Here is a 25,131-nt window from a genome sequence, read left to right as displayed (position 1 = left end):
TACCAAAAGCAAATTAACAAACTATGCACCCAGTTTGAGAGATCATATAATATAAACATCATGAAATTATGCAAATAACTGCTTAATAAAATCCAGGAATTCTATAGATGTAGCTGATGTAATAGCTTTAATCTTTTCATGCTACAGCTTAGTCTGAAAACTATGTATATGAAATTGCAATTATTTTCTAGCTGTAAAAAAATTGCATCTCAATATTAACATTGTTGACCTTTAAGTAATAGTCATAGCAGTATTAGTGTATAGCTATTTTCATAATAAAACATCTTCCTGTATTAATGACTGTGATAAAGATTTAAAAGTTTTTGTCTTTCCTTTTTTAAAAAGATGGGAATATGATTAGAGAATGTCTCTTAAGGAACTAGAATACAAATTCAAAACTCAGAGGCCAGGAAAATTGAAAATCCCCATTACATAATTAGCAGCTGTACTTGGAAACCTAGGTAAGCATTCAAAGAGTTGAAGATGATGTGCTCTTAAGCAATATTATACTTGGCCTTTTAAAATCAGTGACACTTAGAAACTAATACTTAGTATAATAGTGCAAGTATAACCAACCTATATGGAGATATCAAATATTTATTTGAACCAGCCATCCTTTTATTAAAAAATACATATGAAAGGAATCAAACACTAGTGTGATAGGTCAGAATTTATAAACTCAGTTATCTGAAAGTGCATAATTATTCTATGGTACCCCATCCCCAAAGCAAGAAGTCACCCACACCCAAGAAAATAAATACATTCATCCCTTGGTTCCTGATTGGATAACACACAAAACGTCTCAGTAGATTCAAAGGAGAAAATGCCAAGGTCACGCTGAAAGTCACAGCACATAATTGAGGGATGGAGCTGCATTATCCACAGGCTCATGTTTCTACCAGCAAAGTGACTTGTCTTCACATATCTAACACAAGCTGCATTATACATCAGGGGCATATTAAGGAGACAGGGACCTGGGAAACTTAGGTGCCACCACAGAGGAATGACTTGAGCAAAAGTTAACAGTTCCAGCTCACTTTGGAGATGATTATTCAAAAGTCCTTGCTGGATATGAAGGAGGTTAGCCTTTCTGGCTGAAGCATAGAGAAGAACAACAGAAATTAAATACAAGAAAATGTGCGCTGACATTATTCACGCTGGCCATAGACACTGCCATTCTGTGTAGGGTACCAGATTTCATTCTTATCTGCAGTGCAACTTGAAGGTGACTACTGTAAAATTGGGAGTGCTTTATGATTGGAAGCGATCACTCACATTGCATGGGCACATCCAGTCCCTAAAAAGTAACTTAGGTAGAGGTTTTCTTCAAAAACACATGTTATTTATAAATAACTGTTGCACTCAAGATGCCAAAAACACCCTTCATTGTTCTGCTACTGGTAAGAGCTTTTAGCTTAGAAGGCAAATGTAAACATAAACCTGGTTGTTGCTTACAAGCACTAGCACACAACTGCTTTTTCTCTAGTGCATACTGATTCTAGCCTCTGGCAAAAAAAAATTAAAAATGTAACTCAGTCTACTTACTTGCCTGTTGTTCTTCCCAACAGACAAGACTGCATATTTCAGGAGGTAATTTTCCTCTTATTTCTGCCCCTTGCCCCACCTCCTATTAAGGTGTACTGTATATGTAAAGTTCTTATACCAACATACAGAATCTTTCATTTTCATACAACAGTTGGTGGCTGGCTGCTTTCCAGAGGGACATGGGCAAGTTGTGCAGAATCTGAAAAAAAAATCCGAAAAAGCTTGGTCTGCTCATACAATGTTCACCAGCGTATTTGGTATATGGAAATACTTGGGAACAAACCAAACTTTTGACATGCTCATACCTCAGTGAGTATGTGCTGATGCTTAGAAATGACTAAGATGAGCGACTTAATCTCAGATACTCAGCAGGCCAAGAGGCACAGACATTTTTGCAGCTCTGATGATTCATTTTTACAGGGTTAGCCTACACAAGCATGCAATTCATCCATTGTCAGGTCAAAGTGCTTTGTGTCTGTGTTTTTCTTTAAACTGGAATCAGTAGATTTGTAGATGATTTGCAGCATAGCCCAGATATCAACAGTCACTTAATTCACAGCTACAAGATGAGAAATTCCAAGTCAGGCAATGCTTTTTCTGATAATTGTTCCACGGAAGTGCTCTCCCAAGCCTTTTCCTAAAGTCACTTCTCCCGCAGCACGCAAACACCAGCATCACAACGTTGTGTCCCCAGTGATGTCACCACTTCCCAGTTGTCAATGATAGGATCATAGCATTCAATGCTGCTCAGGAGTGAGTTTCCATCATACCTATATACAAGAGAGAGTTACAGATGAAACCTTGCTGAGGTCCAGATTCTTGGAGGTAGAAGTATCACAACCACCTTTGTCAGAGGAAGGTAAAGCTCTTCTAAGAGCTTCTTAAAGCTCTTCAGAAATCAGTGTATGGCAAAACTTGCTATATCTACTTCTACTCATGCTATTACTATAGACCAATTGCCATCTTACATTTTTATAGGAGATTTAGGACAAGGAAATGTGCATTTTGTAACATATAATCTGGGAATGGAACCAGAATGCACTGTCATCTTATGTGTTTCAGTAAGCTGTTGGTTCTGTCTGACATGACGTAGACATAAAATAGTATTATTTTCTAACATCTTTGGTTTCAAACCTACATCATAATAAAATAACTAGGTAGATGTTAAAATACATGCCTAACTAAAATGGTCCCCTCCAGGTGTTTTATTTCTACTATTATGGTGCTTAGATGAAGCCCTGTGATCTAAGGAATTTGGAGCAAGAAACATATAAGCAGGTGCAGCAATGTGATTGGCCTGTGATACACACCATATAAACAAAGGCAGTTAGCATCAAAGCAGAAATGACTTTAAAGGGTGTGAATAAGATAACAGATCATGTATGCACACTGTTTCTGATCATGCCTCAAATAAACTGTATCTGGAGTGGTTCAGAAGGTGTAGCCAAAAAGACAGGCATGCCTGTATAGTTCCATAAAACAAAGCAAGCCTCAGGTGTACCTAGAACATTTATGGATCATAAATGTTAAATCAACAAGCACGATCTGCTTACCCAGCTATGGCATAAAGCCTTCCTCTGAGCACTGTTGCCCCCACATAACAGCGGGGTGTTGTCATGCTTGTTACTGTTGTCCAAGAGTCTGTACGAATGTTATAAGCTTCCACAGAGGAGAGATGTGATGTTCCATCAAACCCTCCAACCACATAGATGTGGTCATTCAGCAAGGCTACTCCAGCTCCTGCAAGAAGAAGTAATGAAATCTGATAGCAAGGTGAGTGAGTTCCTTCTGTTAGACATACCCAGGAGTTATAGGAGACTGTATAGTTTGCTTTTGGCAAGACATGCTAACTTTTACCCCTTAGGCGTGAAAGCCAGCTGGGTGACTTTGGGCCAGTTATTCTCTCTCAGCCCAATCTACCTCACAGGGTTTTTGTTGTGGGGAAAACAGGAGGCAGGAGTATTAGGTATGTTTGCTGACTTGAGCTGTAATTTAAAAAGTGGGGGAAAAATAATAACAACCACAACTGCACACACCTTCCTATTTTTAACAACTGTTTCTTTAATATTCACTAATTACTACTGAAAGTTTAAATTAAAAGTAAATTAATTCATGATGAAGATGTTATATTGTTTCAGGATGTTCAAGGAAGTACACATTTAAAATATTTATTAAACATAATGGAATGTGAAACAATAAGTGGTTTATGCTATATAGATTGCTCTAACATGATGATTTTAGAAGAGATGTTGGAAAGAGCTGATTTCTGGTAAGCTTGGGAAATTCTGGCTCCATAGTTCAATTTTTTTAAAAAAACTTTTTAGGAAGGCTGCCTGAGGAAAATGCTTTTGCTCAACAGATACTGTCTATTAAATGTGTCTGATAGGATCACTATAAAATACAATAAGTATTTTATAGAAATATGCATATTTTATTTTATCTCTCCCCCTCTTATTTAGATTTTTCTGTCTAAAAAGCATTTATATTTTATTCCATAGTTCCCCAACCCAATCAGAAATCTCACCTGAGCGTTTAGTAGCCATTGGAGTCACATTTGTCCAATGCCCAGTGTGGGGATCATACCGCTCCACAGAATTTAAGATGTTTAGACCATCATACCCACCTAAACGCATGCACAAAAGAAAGCAAAATAAATGACTCTATTTGTTTTATATTCAGACTCAGGATGGAGAATTCCCATTAAAAAAAACAAAGATCCATAGTGGGAATAAAAAAGGAAACACAGACTTGCAGCCACACTGATGTGCAATATTAAAGTACTATATAGGGGCCCTAATTTACCCACCTTCCTTCATATTATTTGGATGCCAAAAATCTACAAATACCAGCCCTAAACACAGGAAGGCCTTTGCTCTGGCACAATGTGACGCTGTCCTTGAAGGTCAATACAGGAAGATTCCCTACTTGAGGAGACAACGCCCCCGTGACTCTGGACACATAGAAACAACAGAGCATGTGCTTCTCCAGTGCCTGTACTACAGAGATATTCATACTAGCCTCATTTCACCATTACTGCATAAATACCCAGGGCACACAGGACAATTTTACACCACCCTGTAGCTTTCAAATACCATCCCTGCTACAACATACAATGTTGCCAGGTTCTGTGCAGCAGTGATCAAAATTTGTTGGATGATGGCCTGCGGTATAAACTAGATTTAATGAGCACCTAGTTTGCAACATTAGAGTACTTTGTAATTTGATACAGTCTTCTGAAACATACTAACCTTTTATGTTCCTCTACACCCATCTAATGCTCCTACCCCTTCTTTTAGATTCTCGCTTTCTATATATATTTTTAGTTTTTAATTATGTATCTTTTATATCTTCTAGCTTTTCCTAATTTTTTTAGATTTTTATTTTTATGTATCTTTTCTGCTTTTTTAACAACTTTACCTCACTTTCCTTATGCTGGACTATGACTGTAATAAAGATTTGATTTGATTTACAAATATCAGCCTTGCACAAAGGCTGAAAGTATTATAGTGAATACAGTGTTATGCTCTGTTACATAAACTATATTAACTGCCTGGACATTCTGACAATTGTAGTCCCAACTTACAGTATCTAGGAATACTTGTTGAGCAAAGGTTACTCCAGAAGGCTTCAATGCTTTCCTTCTTACATAAATCAGGATAGTGTCAGACTATATTAGCTTTAGTGTTCCAAGAAATTTGATAGAGGTTCATTTTAATTTCATAAAACCCAATTCAATGAGACCTTAATTCGTTACAAATAAACTCCTTAGAACATTTCTGTTTCTAATTGAAACTATGTTACCATGCTGATAAACTTTTAACTATCCAGTAAGGATTTATTTAGGGCAGTTATTTCTTATATTTCTTAAATTCACAAATATTAAAGAACTGATGCAATCTGACAATTCCCAAGCTCTATCTTGCAGTTACTCTATTTACAGTAACAATTTTAAAGTGGTGGAATCTTGAATCTAAAGGCATCCAGGTAAAAACATTTTCATACTTGATATATCCCATACAAGACAGAATTTGTGGATGCTGGGGAATGCATACGAAACACTTTTAATACTAGGACATCCAAATCGGGCGGGGGGGGGAGGTTACATACCAAGGCAGTAGATAACATTATTAGCCACAACCAGTCCTGCACCTTCACGAGCTGTCTGCATATCTCCTAACATACTCCACTGATCAATGTTTGGATCATATCTTTCCATACTGGTGTGGCGTCTGCTTCCATCAAAACCTCCGGAAACATAGATCATGTCTATAATATAACATAACAAACCACAGTCAGTTATTTCAAAAGAAAGGCTTTTCTTTATTATGACATTTTTAATTTTCTTATTAAGTTATGTACATTACCATTCTACTTTATTTCCAAAGTACCTCACAGTGTATCTCAAATGAAATATTAAAATTCATAAATAAATAGAAATATAAATGATGAATGGGCGAATTCAGCAGAAAAGTAAATTACCAAAGAGAATTACTATTAAATCAGGAATGTGTATCTCCCATTGGCTCAGAGATCAAGTTTTCCATGCCATGTTGAAGATCACATATAAAAAGAAGATGGGGCCAGGACACTTCTTCGAATTTATAAAAGATGGAATGGAATATTTTCGCCCTTAAGCTCCCTCCTCCAAACTCCAAAAAAAAGTTAACATTTCTGAACCCATGACTCTGGAGGGACAAAGAAGTAATGCTAGTGGGTTACACTTTTCAAACCTCTGTATTAAACCAATTAACCCCCTGAAATGCTCTAATATGAATTTAATAAGTCAGGAAGACCAAAGACTGTGCACACAAGTGACTGGCTCTCTATCTCCAAAAATTCTGCCCTAATATTTTCAGAGTACACAAACTGAAAATTGCAACAGGCAAAAGGTATATTTAGGATGCTTAGATAGACAGAAAGAGGTGTATGCACTGTGAAAATGATTTTTTAAAAAATGGTAAAAAAGGCTCATATATGATAAAAGGTACTGAACATGACATTAACTCCAAGTCAGACTATCATTCACTTCAATCTCTCATTCAAAATGAAATCAGACTTGCTCTTTACATGTGTAACTGAATGATTAAAAAAATCTATGTAGAGATGCACAAGACAGGTATAAGTATATGCTCCCCCTAACATATGGCAATCAGAGGAATCTATACAGGCACTTTCCATCCCCCATTCCTGCCATGTCTTCATAGAAAGAAGAGAAAAACAAGAGCCTAATGTCTATATTTGGGCACTCAACAGATTCAAACTATTTCAACAGATTAATTTTTTTCAGTTAATTGACTGAAACAAATGACATTTTAAACAAGTTAGGGAAAGCATGCAGAGCATACCTTCTTGAATTTTTTCCTACTCCCTTAATAACAGCACTGCTTGACAGCAGGTGGCTAATAGAAAGGAAGAAGGAACAGGCCAAATTCTGAGCCACTGCCCAACAGACTCTCCACAGCCAGGCCTGGCCTATTTTTTGTTGGCTTCTCCTGCAACACCAATTGTGTCCTATTTTGTTCTGGTTTTTTTTTTTTTTTTTTTTTGGAGAGTTACTTTGCTGATAAACGAAGTTCTGAGCCCCTTTACGTAATATTCCATTTGGTTGGGAAAAAAAGGAAGTAGTTATGAAGGATTAATGCTTATTTCCCAAATGTATTTCAGAGTAGATTTTTTCCAAGAATAATCATTAATAGGTTCTAATTGTTAATCAACGTATACCTCCTAAAGTTGTGGCCCCTGCTAGACCCCGTCGAACATTCATTGGAGCCACAGAGTACCAGATGCTATCTTCATCGGAAGTATAATCTAAGCATTCCACAGAGCTCAGACGTGAACGGCCATCATAACCACCTATCACATATATCCGATCATGCAAGGAAACCGTAGCAACATAGCGTCTTTTGCGGCTGATGCTCTATGTAAGTTAAAAGAGAGAAAATGGAATCCAAGTTTAGTATTTGAAAAGAAATTGGCACTAGCAATTTTCTAGTGCTAGAATGCAGGATGGGGGAGAAAGAATGTATACTGTATCAATATAGAGAAGATGCTGCAAGTCATAATGGACTAATGTGACGGGGTTTATTTCTATGTGTCCAGTTCATCTGCAACAATAACTACTCAATTTCCTATGCTTGCCTCTTCAATATGCAGCAGAATTTTGTTTTCTCTGCATAAGATGAACCTGATCCCTATGGATTGCAATGAACTCCAGAGAGTTTCAATTCAGAGAGAAGAAATGTCTTACAAAAAAATAGGAAAATATCTTCTATATTGCTTTGAAAATATAAGAAATTTGGTATTTCATTTGGAACATTCTTAAATCTCCATTTCAGAATCTTATACACAATAATGGTTTTCTCAGTAACCTTTAAATAGTTCTAGAAGGCAAGATTCTCAGAATTTTAGCATTTGCGAGAAGGTGGTTTGCTTAACACTACTCATTCAATTAACAAATACTGAGATGTGAACTAACGACCATCTTGACCTTCAGTCTGTTCCTGTCTGCACCCATCTGTATTACAATCCGTTCACATGTCTTACTTCCTTGATGAGTACGGACAGGAGGAGACAGATAGTTATCTTCTACTGTTCACAAATAGGGTATTCCAGTTTTATACCTTTTCCTATATGGAGATTTCTAGAAACAAATACTCATGAAGTTCTCCCTCTGACAGATTTTTTACCCACAGCTTTCAAAATGTGTTTTGATAGCAAACATATTTCAAACACTACTGGTGGGGAGCAGCTACAGAAAGAACAGTGTGAAATTAGAAGCACTGGGCAAGGAAAAAGGGCAAAATCCCTTTACCTGCTGCTTCTTTGCTCTAAACTTCATCATGCCAAAGAGATTTTGCTTTTCTTTCTTTTTTTTTTAAGGAAAAGTGCTCTGGCAATCTTACATTCGTTAGGGAATTATGTGCAAATTCCCCACAGTGGACATGAGCAGACATCCAATAATATTCCATGTATATAAGAAGCATGTTATTATTTTTAAAATATATGATGAAGCAGATAATTACATACTGGTAGGAAGCTCCATTCTTGTGTTTTTGGGTCATATTTCTCCACCACATCAATGGGAGACTGTTGACTTCCAAAACCCCCAATTACTAAGAGAACCTCATTGGCACCTAAATGAAAACGGACCACCATAATGTCATACATCAGTAAGCTTTATAAATAAAAACAGTATAAAAAATTAAATAACTTTTAAATAAATTGAAACACAGTATGGTGTAGTAGTAAAGATGCTGGACTAGGAGCAGGGTGATCTGGGTTTAATCTTCCCTTAGCCACAGAAGCCAGTAGGATAACCTTGGACCAGTCACTCCCTCTCATCCCTAATCAAGGTCAAGAAAAGCAAGCTGAAAACCACCCCCCTTTGAAAGCTTTATATGTGAACTATGTTAGGGCAATGCAAAAATGTAGACACTGCAACCAAGCAGGACAAATGCAAAAAAAGACAACATTCTAAATAAAGAAGTACAAATTCTCTATCATGTTCATATACTCTTTCCTGAAGGAAATTTCTTCAGCATAAAGTTCTCAGAGTACTTTTTACTAGGGCTGTGCAGCACTTTAGTTTTGAGCACAAAATCACATAATACCTATCTGCAACTCTTTAAAGGAGCAGAATCTTTTCCTAGGATCACATGACTGCCCTCTGCAGCTGCTGTGCAATTCTGGGAAAAGGAGTGACTGCTTTATACATTTACCAGCAGATACCGGTAGTCCTGGGGCTATGATGGCAATTGGGACAGGAATTTCTGTTGCTACTCAACGCTTAGCAATGGCAATCCCGGTAGTCCCAGCAGCTGTAGTAATCCAGAGACCATGCAGATTGTTAAGAGAGGGCCTCATGTGACTGGAGTCCTAGGCAAGCAGGCCAGTGGGTGAGAGCTGCAGGCAGGTAGGTGAGTGCTGCAGGCAGGGTGGCGAGGGCCATGGGCAGGTGCTACTGAATGTGAGTGGGCTGGTGGGAGCCGCGAGGGGGGGGTGTTACTTAACACAGATGGGCGGGTGGGGGCTGCAGGCAGGCTGGTGCTATGGAGTGTGGGTGGGCTGGCGGAGGCAGCTATGGAGTGTGGGCGAGTGTGATACTATGGAGTACAAGATACCTGGGATCTTGTACTCCATAGCATGGCTCCTCAAGAGAAAAAGCAGTGGAAGCAACTTATGGGAACAACTTGTGACCTTCTCTGCTGGCTTCCCCGTTGACTTTGCTTGTGGGACGCCGGCAGGAAAGGTTGCAAATGGTGATTACGTGACCATGGCTTGCTGCGATATTGTAATTGCAAGCCAGGCACCTGAGCACCTGGATCGCAATCACGTGATCATGGGGATACCGTGGTGGCCACAACTATGAGGACCGGTTATAAGTCCCCCCTTTTCAGAGCTTTTTTAACTTTGAATGGTTGCTGAATGAGTGGTCGTAACCTGAGGACTACCTTTACTACAAGAGCATATCTATATGTTCTGAAGCATCTTTCTGCACTCAGACCTGAAGTGCTGCATACCCTTACTCCTTTTCTTACTGCTATGAAGATGTTCTATTAATCTATCCTCATGCCTCCTGCCCTTAAAATGGTTGTGCTCCCTCTTCTTAAAAAAGCTATCTTTGAATCCAACAGTCCTGGAAAATCATAAACCTGTCTCCAATCCACCATTTCTAGGTAAGTTGTAGATAATTAGGTTTTGATTACTGAAGGCCCTGGATGAGATGGATTATGTGAATCCTTTCCAATTGAGTTCGGGCCTGGGCATGAGACAGAGGCTGCACTGGTCATTTTTCTGAATGACCTGCAATGGGATCTGGTGGGGGTATTGAATGTCCCTTCTTGTCCTGTTAAATCTCTCAGTGGCATTCAATACCATTGACCATAGTATACTTTTGAGCCACCTGCAAGAGTTGGGGATCAGAGTCACTTTTCTACATTAATTGTACTCTTTCCGGAATGGAAAATGGTGATGTTGGGAGAGAAGAGGTGCCCCAGGGCTTAGCCCTCTCTTCCCCATCTTATTCAACATCTATATGAAACCTCTGGACAGGTTATCCCATTGGTTTGGGGTTAGGTATCATCAATATGCTGATGATACCCAGTTTTACTTCATGACCCTGGCTGAACAATGCCTGGAGACTGAGGGACTGGATAGGGTAAAACAGACTGCAACTGAATCCTACTGAGATGGTGTTGCTTTTAGTTCAGAAACTTTCTGGCACCATGGATGTTCTATTATAACTCTTGCTGAGGTACCACTCTCCTGAAGGTGGTGGTACTCAATCTGGGTGTTCTCTTGGATTTATGGCTCCTGCTGGAACAGTGGTTGGAAGCTGCAACCAGGAGACCCTTTGGCCAGATTTGGTGGAGTCACTAGCTGTACCCTTTCCTGAACCAAGGGGCGTTGAAGACAGTAACTCACATTTTGTCACCTCTCAGACTACTGCAATTCACTTTACACTTTACAGGGCCTACCTTTGAAAATGACTCAGAAGCTACAGGTGGCACAGAATGCAGTGGCCTGCTTGCTGACCAGTATTTAACCAGCTTAGAAGAATAACATCAATTCTGCAGGAGCTGAACTAGTTGGCTGTAGGCTTCCATGCCCAATACATGGGGCTGATGATCATCTATGAAGCCCTTTACATTTTTGGCCCTTGTTACCTTTGGAACTATCTTCATGTAGATTCTCCCTGATTCACATGATTTAATGCAAAGAGGCTGCTCCAATTAATCATCCTGAAAGAAATCAGGGGGCTGGGCCTTGGAGACTGACTTTCTCAGTAATAGCCCATTCCTTCTGGAATGTCTTGCCTCCCTGAGGTTAGGTGCACCCCTCCCCTGATTATATTTCAGGAGATGACAGAAACAGTTTTCCAACAGAGCACTTGAACTTGTTTGATGACAGCTACAGGTTTATAGTTTTTAATAGTTTATTATTTATTGGTTTTACAGATTGGTTTTATGAATGTTTTACCTTATATGCTGTAAGCTGCCTAGAATCAGAAGAGTAGGCAGCATATAAACATTGGCAAACAAAAGTAATTAACAAATACTCTAAACATTTATTTAGAGCTATGTAGTTTGAATGACAAACTATTTTTATATCAATCTTGACAGTCCTCCTGTCTTCTTAAAAATCTCCATCCAGAAAGCTTATTACTTCGCTGAACAATTTTGTTCAAATTTTCCACTCCCCCTTCCTTATTTTCTGTTTGAAAGCCATACTATGTGTAACTGTTAAGCATACTGATCTCTGTTATAACAAATTTAATCAAGCATTAGAATAAAGCAATGCATTTCATTTATATGTTCAACAGGTTATATGTTCAACTTATTAACAATATTTTAAATGTTGATAGTTGGGTTCCCCTTCTTTAAGGATAAATTAGTGTGGTTAACAATAATCAAGCCATCATTTAATACACAGTTGAAGGGCAGTTCAATTGCCATGCTTGTTCATGAGGCAAATTATTCTTCTCTTTCTTTTCAAAGAAGAAGTTAGCTGATTATTCTTGCTAACTTGAGCCATATAATTGTGAGATATTTTCTGACAATCTTACTTTTCATTTTGCAGCTGTGCATTTGCTCCCTAGCTACAATGTTCTATACTAGCTTTTGGTGAACTCATTCTATTGTATCCAGTTAATAGCTTCAATTAGAAAGATAATTTTGAAGCTACAACAGTATTTCAGTAATAGCCATTGTAATTTCTTCTTAGCAGTTTATCAAATTTACATTTCCTTAACAGTTCTTACATCTACAGCACCTAAAATATAAAAGTAGCAAGGCCAGTACCATCCATCCTTTGAACTAAACACAGCATACTGATGATTAAGCACATGATACTCATTTGTATCATTTTTCCTCAAACATCTATGTTTTGGGTTTGAAAGTGCATGGCTATTTCACCCTATGAAGGTTTGGTAAATTACATGAACTCAGTTTAAAATATTATTTAAATTGGATTTTGATTACTAGTAGATTTTTTAAATTATATTTTGCATTTATTTTTACTGAGCAGACTGGATTTCTCCTGTCTGAAACTCAATAAAATTATTTCAACAAGTGATCTTTTCAACATTTTAAAAGATTGCTGTTTGCATGGAAACATAAGAGTATAAAATATCTCTGATTATATATACATGATACTTAGACCTATTTATTTTCAACAACTATTTAATTCCAGTCACTTGAATCAGAAGAATACACTGCTAGACTTTGAGGGTAGCAAGTTCTTCTTTTGGTGCATGAAACACAGAATATATAATTTTGCCTAGTGTTTTTTGTCCATATAATACGCACAGCTCTGGATAAGACACAGCATGTCCTTGGGAAAGATACATATGTAGCCTTTAATTTATCAAACCCAGTATTTTTGTTAACATAAAACTATGAATCTCTTATGCACTGAACCTGGCAATTGACAAAAGACAATAAACATAAGAATGGAACATCACATTCCTGCTTCTTAAATGTTGATTTGAATCTTTTGTCACTTACCTAGACGTGCTCGGGTTCTGGGACCCTGCATTTGGCTCCGGAGTTCAGGCCTTAAATGAAACTTCTTAGCTTCATCTACAAGGTCTCTGCACTGTAAACTGCATCGGATAAAAGGCTGGGGAAATATAACGAGACTATATAATTTTTACAATATATACAAATTTGCAATTTTTGAAAACAATCTCATAGCTAGTACTGACTGAAGAAAGCCTACCATACTGGCATACTGCCTTACCAAAACAACAAAAAGAAGATAAACATTTTTATTTATATTAAAACAGTACTTTTAAAAACTATAGTTAGAGGACAGACATATGGAAATTTGGGTTATGGTAGCAGAAGGAACCAATTCTAAAGCTGAACAATTAGGCTACAATAAAAATGCTGAGTTTTAGACGATTTCTTTTACATTCATGTATCACCTCTATCACAAGCACTAATCCAGATTAAACCACTTTGGTGAAAGACTGCGCTGAAGGACTGATGCAGTGCACAAACCATAAGGAAAAGCCACTTTTACCCTCGGTGTATGTAAGAGAAGCCCTAATTCATTTATATTTGGTCTGCTTTCATTTCACCTGAAAAATCATATTGTAAAGTTGGAAAAAGAGCAATCAAAATATCTGAGTAACTGCAACAGCTCCCCCAAAGGACAGAAAGGTATCCAAAGCTTCTTTAATGTGGAGCCAGGGGAAGTCATGACAGACCAATATAAATCATAAATGGTATGGAAAATGTGGACAGAAAGCTTTTCTCCCTCTCTCAGTGTTAAAACATAATGGTATCCATTGAAACCTAACATGGGGAGAACCAGAACCAATAAAAATGTGTTAAACTCAGGAAACCATGGGGGGATTTGTGATGAAATATGCATTCTGATGTGAATTTCATTCCTTATGTACTTATGTGCTATGCTTCAATAGAAATACAAAATCCAAAAATACTATGGAATTCCTGGAAGCTTGGGATTCAGACAAATCAGCATCAATGGACACAGAGATAAACCACATTTACACACCATTCAAAAGAGACAATAAAAAAGCTAAGAAGGAAACAAAAAGACCAGAACACATCCTCTCCAACAACCTACACCCAGATAAGCAAGGATTAACACTAGAGAAACAATCAAGCAGAAAACAATACCTTAATCAAGGAACTACCAAGGGAAAAAAAACATACCTCACCAGCACTGATGATGTTACCTAGTTGGGTAATGAAATGTCAGAGAGCACCAAGGACTCCACAAATACAAAAAGGCAGAGCTTGTGGTATGACAAACGCTTCTCTATTTTGGTATCTCTGTGGTTAGGAATGACTGCTCATGATTAATTGTGGAATTTGCTGGAAACAGATGTACTGATGGCCACTGAGATAAACAGTTTTAAAAGGGACTGGTCAAATTCATAGAAAAGTGATAATCAGTTGTGTTGGATCCAGTTCCAAAAATGTGTTACAGAGAGTGCATGGAAGCACAAATGCAGAACCTGTCTGTGATTCATTAAAGCAGAACAGTCTTTTTCCAGGGAGCCATATGATCTGGAAAGGCATGCAGCTGCTTTAATAAGTTGCAGTCAGATGCTGTGCATGTGTTCTGAAGCATCTTTTTGGAATTAAATCTGAAGCACAGCCTTAGTTCCTACTACTCTAGATAGCTGTTTTTATCTTAAGAATCACAGACAATATGCCTTAAATACCAGCTGCTATGGAGCAACAGTGGAAGAAGAATATCACCCTTCTCTCCATGGCCGTGAGCATCCTAAATGCATCAAATTGGCTGGGACTCATAGTACAAGATGGACCACTGGCCTGATCCTGCAAGATTCATCTTATGTTCTTATATGCAGTTGACTGGCTTCAGATTTTTTTTTAATTGTGACACACACAAACACACATAAAGCATATTGAGTTTTGATTAGTCTGAAGGGGCCTTTACAGATGTATTGATCTGTATTCACTGCAATTGAATTTAAAATCATGAATATTCCTCTCAGTGGTGAAACAAATGTTCTTATATCTGCTAAGTGACATTCTTCAATGAACAATAGCACTACGAATTGCAAGCATTTCATGAAAAGCAGAAAATATTCCAAACTGAATAAATGATAGTAGTATAATAGTGATATTACTAGTAATAGATACTCTCAGACATAGCACTACTATAATGGACAAGGTCTTTCTTGCAACATTAGAGTGTAGCTCTCCAGACAAGGTTAATAGATAGATAGCTGGAACTATAGTTCAGCAACATCTGAAAAAGCATAAGTTGCCCACCACTGCTGCATTAAACCATTTCTAAAAGATGACTAATACGGAACCTGGACCAACCTCAGTATCTATGACATCGGTGATATAGCGTGGGGTTAGAAGTGGCATGCGCACATATTGCAGAAGCTCTGGTAAAGAGGCTTCCCGTTCCTTTTTTGAGTGCTTCACCCAATTAATTACTGCCTCAAATACAGGCTCTTCAGAAGCTACCTAAAACAGAAGAAGCAAGACTCATCAGACTTCTGCAAAAAGAGTTGGCTATGATTCAAGATAGCCTCCAGGCAGCCCAAATACAGGTTGTACCTGTACAATGGGAAAATTGCTCAGCAAATCATGATTGCTAGAAAAAACCACAATCCTATATTAGAAGTATCTGTCTACCAAGAGAAATCTGTAGCGTTGTCTTATGACTGTCACAAATATATATAATGTGCAAATGTGTGATGTGTAATGTCCAAGATGTCATATGGCTAAAGGCAGAAGATTCAGTTCCTAACATGACCATTGAGTTTAGGGCTTTTTTGTTATTTTTTTTAAGTCCTCTCTAAAGGGGAACAGTTCTCATTGGCAGCCCTGGAAGAAATAATAAAAAAAAAATTACAAATATTCTTCTCAATTTTTTTTTCTTTGAAGCATTCAAATAGGGCTTGAATAAAAAGCAAGAACCTCCCACATTTCCCATTAGGCAAATAAATTAACACAAAAAGACAAGAATGACTAGCATGCAAACAATCTTCTCACACTGCAAAAAAAGAAAAAGGCTGCTTTAAACGTATCAGTTATTATATGTTCAAAGGTGTATGGAATGCTACTAGTACAGTAGCGACATGACACTTTCTTTACTGCTAAATAGCTTCTTTCTGATTTTAACAATTTTCAATAACTGCTTATAGGTTTTATTCTGAAGAATATGAGACAGAAAAATAAATAGCACAATTATAATAGCTAACATACACAACTTAATGTTATTATTTAAAGAAGAGTTACTTGAACAGACCATATAGGGTGGCCAATGGGATGTCAAGCCACTTTGGGGAGCTATGCACCTTAGCACATTGACACATTATGTCAAATGATGGATCAAGAAAACTATGGACCAAGTTTTAGCTCTCTCCTCTTTCTACCTCTCAGAATAGTTTTATTCTGTCTAATGGTAGGACTAACCATGACTTAACTAAGGAAAAGATCGGAGATCAGACAGATTTCTGATATAGGAAACATATAAAGAATACAAAAATCCCATATATATATATAGCTTGCATTCTCAGGCTGAGTTTGGTTTGCATTGATCACATGCCAGAATTAAATATTATTTCTCTTAAACTGCTATGCAGTAACGGACGAGTTCTTACCTGAATTTCATCGCACTTGATGAGTTTTTCCACTTCTTCTTGACTGAGGAGGATAAACTCTTCATGTTGTACTACATCTGGAAAATGCTTCTGGCTAAAAACCTCTGCTGCCAGCATTAAATCAACACAATTGTGCGTTTCAGCAAAATCACGAATACCCAAACAATTAGATGGATCTAACTGGCTTTCCAGAAATTCACAGCAAGCCTGCTTTACTCCTGTGAGAAAATAAAATAATGGTTGGTACTTTGGCTGGTCAAATCATAATTCTGAAAAATTACCTGGGAGTCAAATTCTGCTTTTAAATGAGAAGATACAGTATTTCCTTATTTCCACTGAACAGTGACACTGACAAGTGTAATGATATGTTGGATTTCAACTATAGTCAAGAAAACTCAAATTTTTAAAGGCTGATGTTGCTTTTTTACAAGAAGACACATCTAAAGAAGATGATAAAAACTCTGACTGGGTTGAACAGGTATATTTAATATTTCAGTGAGGGCAAAACAGGTGACCACTATGATCATAAACACTTCTCTTTACAAGTTCAACAATTTATGACTGACATAAATGTCATTTCTTAATTCTAGTTTATAAAATTACTGATATAACTATGGTTATGATCAATATTTATTTTAGACTCCACCGCCATGTCTCTTGAGTATCTTCATCATGTAAACAGTATCTCTTATGACCATATTATTGTAGTGGGAGATTTTAAAGAGATACTATATCCTGAATTAGGTAGGAATACATCTACCCATAAAAGTAGATAATCATGAATGAGAATTACAATTAAATCATACTTGGATAAATTACATTTGAATTCTAGCATTTGCTACATCCCAAACAGGAATATACTTTTCACTCAGCATAATTTTTTTAGACTTTATATCAATAAATTCAAATGTGCACAAATGACATCTCTTATATATTAGATCACAGCTCAATCAGCTTAAATTTACACTACAACAATTTACTAAACCACATGGAAGCTATATTTTAATGTCTCTCTATTGAGTGATGGTGAATTTATAAAGCTGATATGTTCAGAGACACTGTAATACTTTGATTTTAATGTGACTAGTTCCTTAATTCTGGAATGGGAGGATGATAAAGATTATACAAGTGGTTATATTATTGCATATGCATCATACAAGAAGAAACTCAAAAATAGATCATCCCAACAATTGAAGAATGGTTACTGAAGGTTTTGGACTTAGCGCAAATGGCAAAGTTAATGGACCAGTTAAAAGATAAAGATGTGGATAAATTTATGGAAGAATGGTTCCCTTTCTTGAGTTACATAGAAGAATCACAAAATATAAAAATAACTGATATTTAATGCAATAGTAATATAGAAGTGGAATAAGTGTATAAATTAGTATAATGAGACAAGAAAATAGTAAATTAATAGTAACAGATTCACTGTGAAGAGATTCGGAAATCGCTCTATGTATTGTTTTATGTGTAATTTTGTAATTAATGTTAGTATATGTTATGTGTTTTATGTATATAAGTTTATTTATAATTATATGTTTGTTTGTTTTCTTTTTAATAATAAAGTTTGGAAGAAGAAACTCAAAAATAAATATGAAACTAATTTAAAAGACTAAAGAAAAACTCTTTGGATGCAGATTGCCACCTGTCCCAATAGCAACCTCCACAAAGATCTACAACAAACTACGTATGACTTGAATAATATCTTATTACAGCTAACTGAATTACTGTTAACATATTTACATCAAGAATATTGGTAAAATGGTGAAAGTCCTGGCAGGATCTTAGCATACTATCTGAAGCAAAAAATGGAAAAACTGCACAGCTGTTAAAGACAAAAACAATAAGATATATAGCTCCCTTAAAGACATAATTTTTCCATTTTTAAAATTTTACTCAGATTTATATAGTAAATCTGGGAACTTATTTGAGGAAAATATAGAGGCTTTTAAAGCTGAACATGATCACCCACAATTAGATTCCTCACAACATTGATTATTATTTGTTCCTGTTATGTTGAAATCAAAAAAGTGATTTTGAATATGAGTAATGGTAAAACACCAGTACTGGAGGGCTTTCCTATGGAATAGTATAAAACATTTATTGATATTCTTACTTCTAAACTCTATCAAGGATATAATGAGATCTTTCAGAATGTATTATGCTCTTCATTTAATGAAGCATATACTCAGTTAAATTAAAATCTAATAAATATATTACTTTATGTACTATTGTCCTGTTTCACTGATCAATGTAGATATTAATATTTTAACTGATGTTTTAGCTAATAGATTTCAATAAGTCGCTCTTCAATGAGTAACAGTGATCAAGTGGAGTTATCAAAATTAGATACAGATCACATAAAATTTGCTGGTAGTAAATTTAACTGATTCTATAGCTTGTGCTATTAGACAAGATTATAATATTTTTGCATAACTCATTACAATACAAATTTGAATTATATGCTGAAGTTTTATTGTTTCTCTCCAAACACATACTTTGATTCCTGTTTTGATGTATCTGATTAATACTTTTGGCCAAACTGGGGATATTCTGCTTCCTGGTCCTAGTCAGTATTTATGCCTATAGGTAAAGACTTATTCATACCTTAAGTGATTATCATGTTAGCACATGTACTGAATTTATCAGTTATTTAGCTATTCCAAGCAATATTTCTTAAATAGTTACATTGAAAATGAATAAGATCTATAAAGTGGTTCCTCTGAGCATTGTTAAATGGGAGTCATTAAACCTTACTCTCTAGGGTAGGGTGAACACTTAAAATGAATACAATTCCCAGGACAGTTGATATTTTATGTGGGATTCTATATACATGTCCAGAAAATATTTTCAAAAATTCAGTACACTGTTTTGTAAATTTCTATGGAGTTCTTCAATTTGGCTAATATTATATTTTGGAAGTCTTCACTTAGTGATTGCTTCCCTTTACTTTTGAGCATGGACTTCCCCTTCAAATTAGCACAACCCATAGATAGATTTTATTTCCACCTGTCGAAATAGATACAATCCTTACACATAAAGTGAAATGGAAAATGGGTACCTTCTTCTCTGACATTCTCTGGAATGAAAAAATCACACACTGATTGTACTAAGACAGGCCATCAGTTATTTGAAAACTATTACATGCTCATTCAGAATATTCAGAATCATGATACGAAGCAGATGGGAAAGTTTCAATTAAGACAAAAGCACAGATCAAAAGAATGGCTTGACTGGGAAAGTGTGGCTGATAAAAGAGCTCTAACCAGTGCCTATAAATTCTATCAATGAGCCCCTGCACAAGTATAATTATCTCAACCACTGGAACTAAAAAAGCAATATAAATCACTTTTATATTGGCCACAATTGTTCCAAACTTTAAAAAAGGTCACAGAATTTACTGAACTAAAATAGCTAACCTTAGCCTCTTTTTTGTGCATACAGATAGTCCTTGGGTTACAAAGGCAATTGGGACTGGGATTGCCATCACTGATGCAATTGTAACATGCAATGTCATGTGACCGCTTCACTTAGCGATGGCAATCCTGGCAGTCCCGGTCGCCATCATAACCCCAAGATATGCGGGTTGTTAAATGGAAAGTGATGGGAGTCCCAGGTAAGGAGTGCTAGCGTGCCACAAGGGTGATGCAGGTGGGCGTGGGAGGCCTTGGGAGGGTCGGCAAAGGCCATGCATGAGCTGGGGGAGGCCCTGGGAGGCCCAGTGCACATCACGTGCAAGTGTAGGAAGACCAGGGGGTGGATGGTGTGGTGTTAAGGCTGTGGGGGTGAACGGCGCAACCGCAGGGAGGCCATGGGGGTGGATGGCATGGTGGGGCATGAGTGCAGGGAGGCCGGAGATGGGGGATGGCATGGAACAAGTACAGGGAGGCTGGGGGGTGGTTAATGGCATGGTACAAGCGCAGCAAGGCTTGGGGAGTGGATGGCGTGGCAGGGTGCAAGCACAGGGAGGCCGGGGGGACTTAGCATTGACTTTGCTTGTGGGAAGCTGGCAGGGAAGACTGCAAATAGTGATCATGTGACTGTGGGATGCTGCAACTGTTGTAAGCGCAAGCTGGTTGCCAGGCATCCAGATCGCGATTACATGATCTCAGAGGTGCTGCAACAGCTGGAACTTCGAGCACCAGTCGTAAGTACCACTTGTTCAGCACGGTTGCAGCTTTGAACAGTTGCTGAATGAATGGTCGGTAAGCAAGCACTACCTGTATGTTATTTTACTGCATCTTTAATTTACTAATTTTATTACGTTTGTAAGGTTCCGTTCACTCATTTATGTACACTGAAGATGTATGGAGAATATATTTAATCCTTGATTCCCGATCTGTACAATTTGTTTCTGGCATTACCTTTCAGCTGAAGTAGACAGGCTGCAGGAAGCAACTCCTGAACATTTTCTACTGTTACATGAACAGTCTCTGTATATACAAAATCCAGCAATATTTCCATAGTTGAGGCTGTTAGCCCTTGGATATCCACATAGGGTTTATCTTTCTCTGAAAGCTGCAAGTTACAAGTAAAGCTATGTTTAATTTCTGAGATTTATATTAATGATCTTTACTGGGTTACAAAAACTAATTTGGAAAACAAGTACGGATAAGGTGGAACAAATAAGTACTTGTATGTGATATAAAAATAATCCTTATAAATGGATGCTTGAAAGGCTACAACAAAGACGTAAATGTCTTACTGCTTTTTCTAAGGAGCTTAAGATATTTCATTCACTATGCCAATTAAGATGCACTTCTGTTTTATATATAAACTACACCATTTTTTTATTTTGTTAAAAAAAATAAGTTACTGTTATAGTTTTGTTAAAAATAAGTCTACAAAAAACATTTATTGTTATTAATACCTGTATTAACAATTTACGGCCTAAAGAAGCAACATTCCAAGTTTTTTCCCAGGTCACTTTGGTAAAAATAATTTTTAATTTTTAATATTTTATTAAATTTATTAAATATTAAATATTTAATAATATTTTATATTGTAATATTTAAAGTAGTATTTGGCAAAAGTAATCAACTAACAACCCTACAAGCATGAATTTGCAACAAATAAAAATTTTAAGAATTGTAATGAATGGTAATAATAACTTTTCCTCTCCCTATAATTTAATTATATGTATTTGGTGATATTTCAGCTTGTATAAAGGCTAATATGAAGTTTAAAATTAACCCTGGTGCGCAACTGATTTTACACAGGGGCCCTTTTGTCTGAGCAAAGATTGGAAGGCTAGTAGCATAGGTTTTGCTTAGTGATATATCTTATACAGGGACATTCCTGGAGAACTAAATTATACATAGCATTGAAACATACATTTTGCTTCTTTTCAGCAAGTAATTTAATTTTCATTCATTTCAATCTTTTTTAATGGTGCATAAACAAAGCTTTTCTCTAGAGGTCTTATATGTTCACAATTCATAACCATAATATAACAGGAATGCTCTTTAAAATTATTTGCTTATAGATTTCAAATACATGTTAGAATTGTGATTACCAAAGCATCACAAAAGTGTGTAAGGTAAGGATCCTCTGATTCAAATGAAGCAGTTAGTATTGCCATAAGAGATCAAATAAATAGTCACATATCATTTGACTATATATAATAAGTTATACTGTACATGCAAAAAATGCAAAAGAGGGGAAATGGTGTGCAAAAACAAGACATAGCCAAACTTCAGTGAAACATTCAAATATTTGAAAAAAAGACCCAATTCTCTGTCACCATATAAGAAAAAGGACACTAAAGAATCACACCCTGTATAAGATATATCACTGAGCAAAACCCATGCTACTGGCCTTCCAATCTTTGCTTGGACAAAAGGGCCCCTGTGTAAAATTAGTTGCACACCAGGTTTAATTTTAAACTTCATATTAGCCTTTATACAAGCTGAAATATCACCATATATATAATTAAATTATAGGGAAACATTATTATTACCCATTCATTACATTTTTGCTGTGTTGTCAACTGCTATGACTATTACATGATAACAATTTAAAGTTACTAGGCAACATCCAACTTTAGAAAAACATGACTAAGATATTCTTTTTTTTCCCCAATATTTGAATTATATATCTTCACTACTGAGTGGTTTTAATCTCTGTATAAGAATACACACACAGAGTCCACACATATATACATTTATTTAAAAGCAAGTCCCATTGCCTTACTTCCAAATTATACATAGAATTGCAGCTGTACAATACAATTCTATGCATGTGGACTCAGAAGTAAATCTCAATGAATGCAATAAGCCCTATTTCCAGGAAGGTTTATATTGGATGACAGTGATTTTTTTTAACTGTTAGGTCTGTAGTACAAGCAATTATGTTACTTGCATGAAAAAAATGCCCAAATATGTTTGATGTGTATCTTGCCTACCTCACTCGTGAACATAGCACAGAAGTAGTCACTGCAAGCAGCTAATACAATACGATGTGCTGGAAAGTCTTTTTGCTCCACACGCAGGGTCACATCACATAGTGTGTTACTTTTTCGCAAAGAGTTCATTGCATTAAGAATGGATTTGGCATGAGAATTTGTCATTATATCTTTAGGAGCCATAGTCTTAGTCCAGCCAACAAGAATGCTGAGAAGGCAGGTTCAGAGTATGAGTAATCTGTGAAGAAAAGAATCTGTTTCACTGATAGCACCTATGAACACAAGGCTAATTTAGACAAGGCAAAAATTCTAGAAGATGAGGAACTTAGTCGACAATTCTCACTCCTCTACTCTTAACATGTGAACCACCTTGCTATATCTCTGCTTCAGGCAAGCTTACAAACTGTTTAACTCATCTGCATTCCAGTTATCAGCTCAATGGAACTGAGCAAATATTTATGTAATTTATATAGCTGCCCATCTCACACAAGCGACTCTAGGCGGCTTACAAAATTAAAAACAACACCCCCCCAAACATAACCCCTTGGTGCCTAAGGATAAACAAATAACTATTAAACAAATGTCACAGGGGCAGTTTATATTAGAATGTTTACATATTTTAACATTAAACAATCTCAAAATATAAATATACTTTACTATCTAATACGTACATTGTAGAACAAAACAATACTGTACAACAAAGGTTCAGAGACATGGAATAATGTTAGTCTAGAATAAAAAGTCTAGCTTAAGTCATTCAGAGTCTTTGTATTTTATTCATATTCATAGGTTACAATATTACAGGTAGTTCCCAGGTTCAGAATGCCTGGTTTACAGACAACCCATAGTTAAGAACGGAGCCTATTGTAGCAAAATTTGAGTTAAATACACGATTCAAATTAAATACACAATGGTTTGAGTTAATTACGCAATTCTACTTATATAGTATTATACAATAATACTGTTCGGGCTTACATACAAATTCAATTTAAGGATCGACCTTGGGAATGGAAGTCGTTCTTAAACTGGGGACTACCTGTACTTGGATTTTGTCCAAATCCCAGGACAGAAAACTACATTAGGAAGTAACAAAAAATGAGGGCATTAGCAAACCATTCCATATTGTTGCCAAGGAAACTATATGGAAATGTCCATCAAGAATAAAGCCAAACTTAAAAGCAACTTTACCTTTTTTAGGGTGGGAGGCTACAAGCTACTTAATAAGGTGCTATGCATGTGTACTGAGTTTGATCTGTTTTACTCCAAAGAAAATGTGTGTATTTTGTACAATTCAGACTTGGCACTCTATTTTTCATTTTGAAGATTACAACCTTCAACATACAACGCTTATCAGCATTTCAGCAAATATGCCTTGCCGTAGCATAAGCTTTACTTGATGCTTTGGAAATGAAAAACGAGGCCACATCTGCATTACAAATGCAAACTTTTCGGGCCACTATTCCAACGTAAAAGGAAGGAGGAAATTCATTCATAATTGAAGCCTCCAACTGAGCTCCTTTACGAGAGAATTCCTGGGGGATTCCTGATCGGGTGCAAATATAAAGACCCAAACTCATGCAAGGATACTTCTGTCCTAGCCCAACCATCTATGTCAACGAACAGATTTAGCCACCAGTGCATGTAATTCTGCCAATACAGATATCACCAGCCAACGGGAAAACAATACCTTTATTCTTCAACCTAATACACCGCTATACAGTAGTAGATTCATATAACTGCGGAGCGGGAAGAACGACTTCCGACTTCCCCAAAACCCTAATTAGCTCCAGTTCTTGTAGAAAGAGAACGGCAACCCAAGGCAGAGAGGGTTCACCTACTCCGTTTCTTATGGCTTTACCTATCTGCAGACCCCTGCCGGATACCAGCGACCTCTTTAAGCCATGCAGTGAAAGAAGGGTCCGTTTTCTACTGAGCCGCGCAAGGAAAAGAACCGCCGCTGGAGCATCTCTCCCCTACTCAAATTCACCACCGTAACATTTCTATGAGGGGAGAAACTCCCACTTCCTCAGGCCCACACGTCTCCTTCCTCTTTCACGCTAGA

General features: G+C 36.8%; 1 protein-coding gene across 5 annotated transcripts; it reads right to left on the bottom strand.

Annotated features, from left to right (window-relative positions):
• On the bottom strand, positions 1–25,131 carry KLHL12 (kelch like family member 12). 5 transcript variants are annotated; one of them, XM_025165311.2, is made up of 12 exons: positions 24,908–25,131; positions 23,070–23,307; positions 21,031–21,184; positions 16,667–16,884; positions 15,375–15,524; positions 13,050–13,164; positions 8,572–8,678; positions 7,267–7,462; positions 5,653–5,811; positions 4,070–4,168; positions 3,099–3,285; positions 1–2,315 (listed from the first exon to the last, which is right to left on the bottom strand). In XM_025165311.2, exons 2-12 carry the CDS (start codon positions 23,250–23,252, stop codon positions 2,189–2,191), a joined length of 1,695 nt encoding a protein of 564 aa, XP_025021079.1. In that variant the 5' UTR covers positions 23,253–23,307; positions 24,908–25,131; the 3' UTR covers positions 1–2,188. The 5 variants fall into 5 exon arrangements, with proteins under 5 accessions (XP_025021079.1, XP_007426111.1, XP_025021080.1 ...); XM_007426049.4 differs by having other exon boundaries at positions 24,928–25,131; XM_025165312.2 differs by lacking the exon at positions 24,908–25,131 and adding an exon at positions 24,757–24,898.

The sequence above is a fragment of the Python bivittatus genome, unplaced genomic scaffold (genome assembly GCF_059951505.1).
Source record: "Python bivittatus isolate LINGU-HERP-01145 unplaced genomic scaffold, Pbiv_v1 ctg000700_np1212, whole genome shotgun sequence".
Classification (NCBI taxonomy): domain Eukaryota; kingdom Metazoa; phylum Chordata; class Lepidosauria; order Squamata; family Pythonidae; genus Python; species Python bivittatus.
Note: the sequence above shows the minus strand (reverse complement) of the source record. Positions and strands in the feature narration are given on the sequence as shown.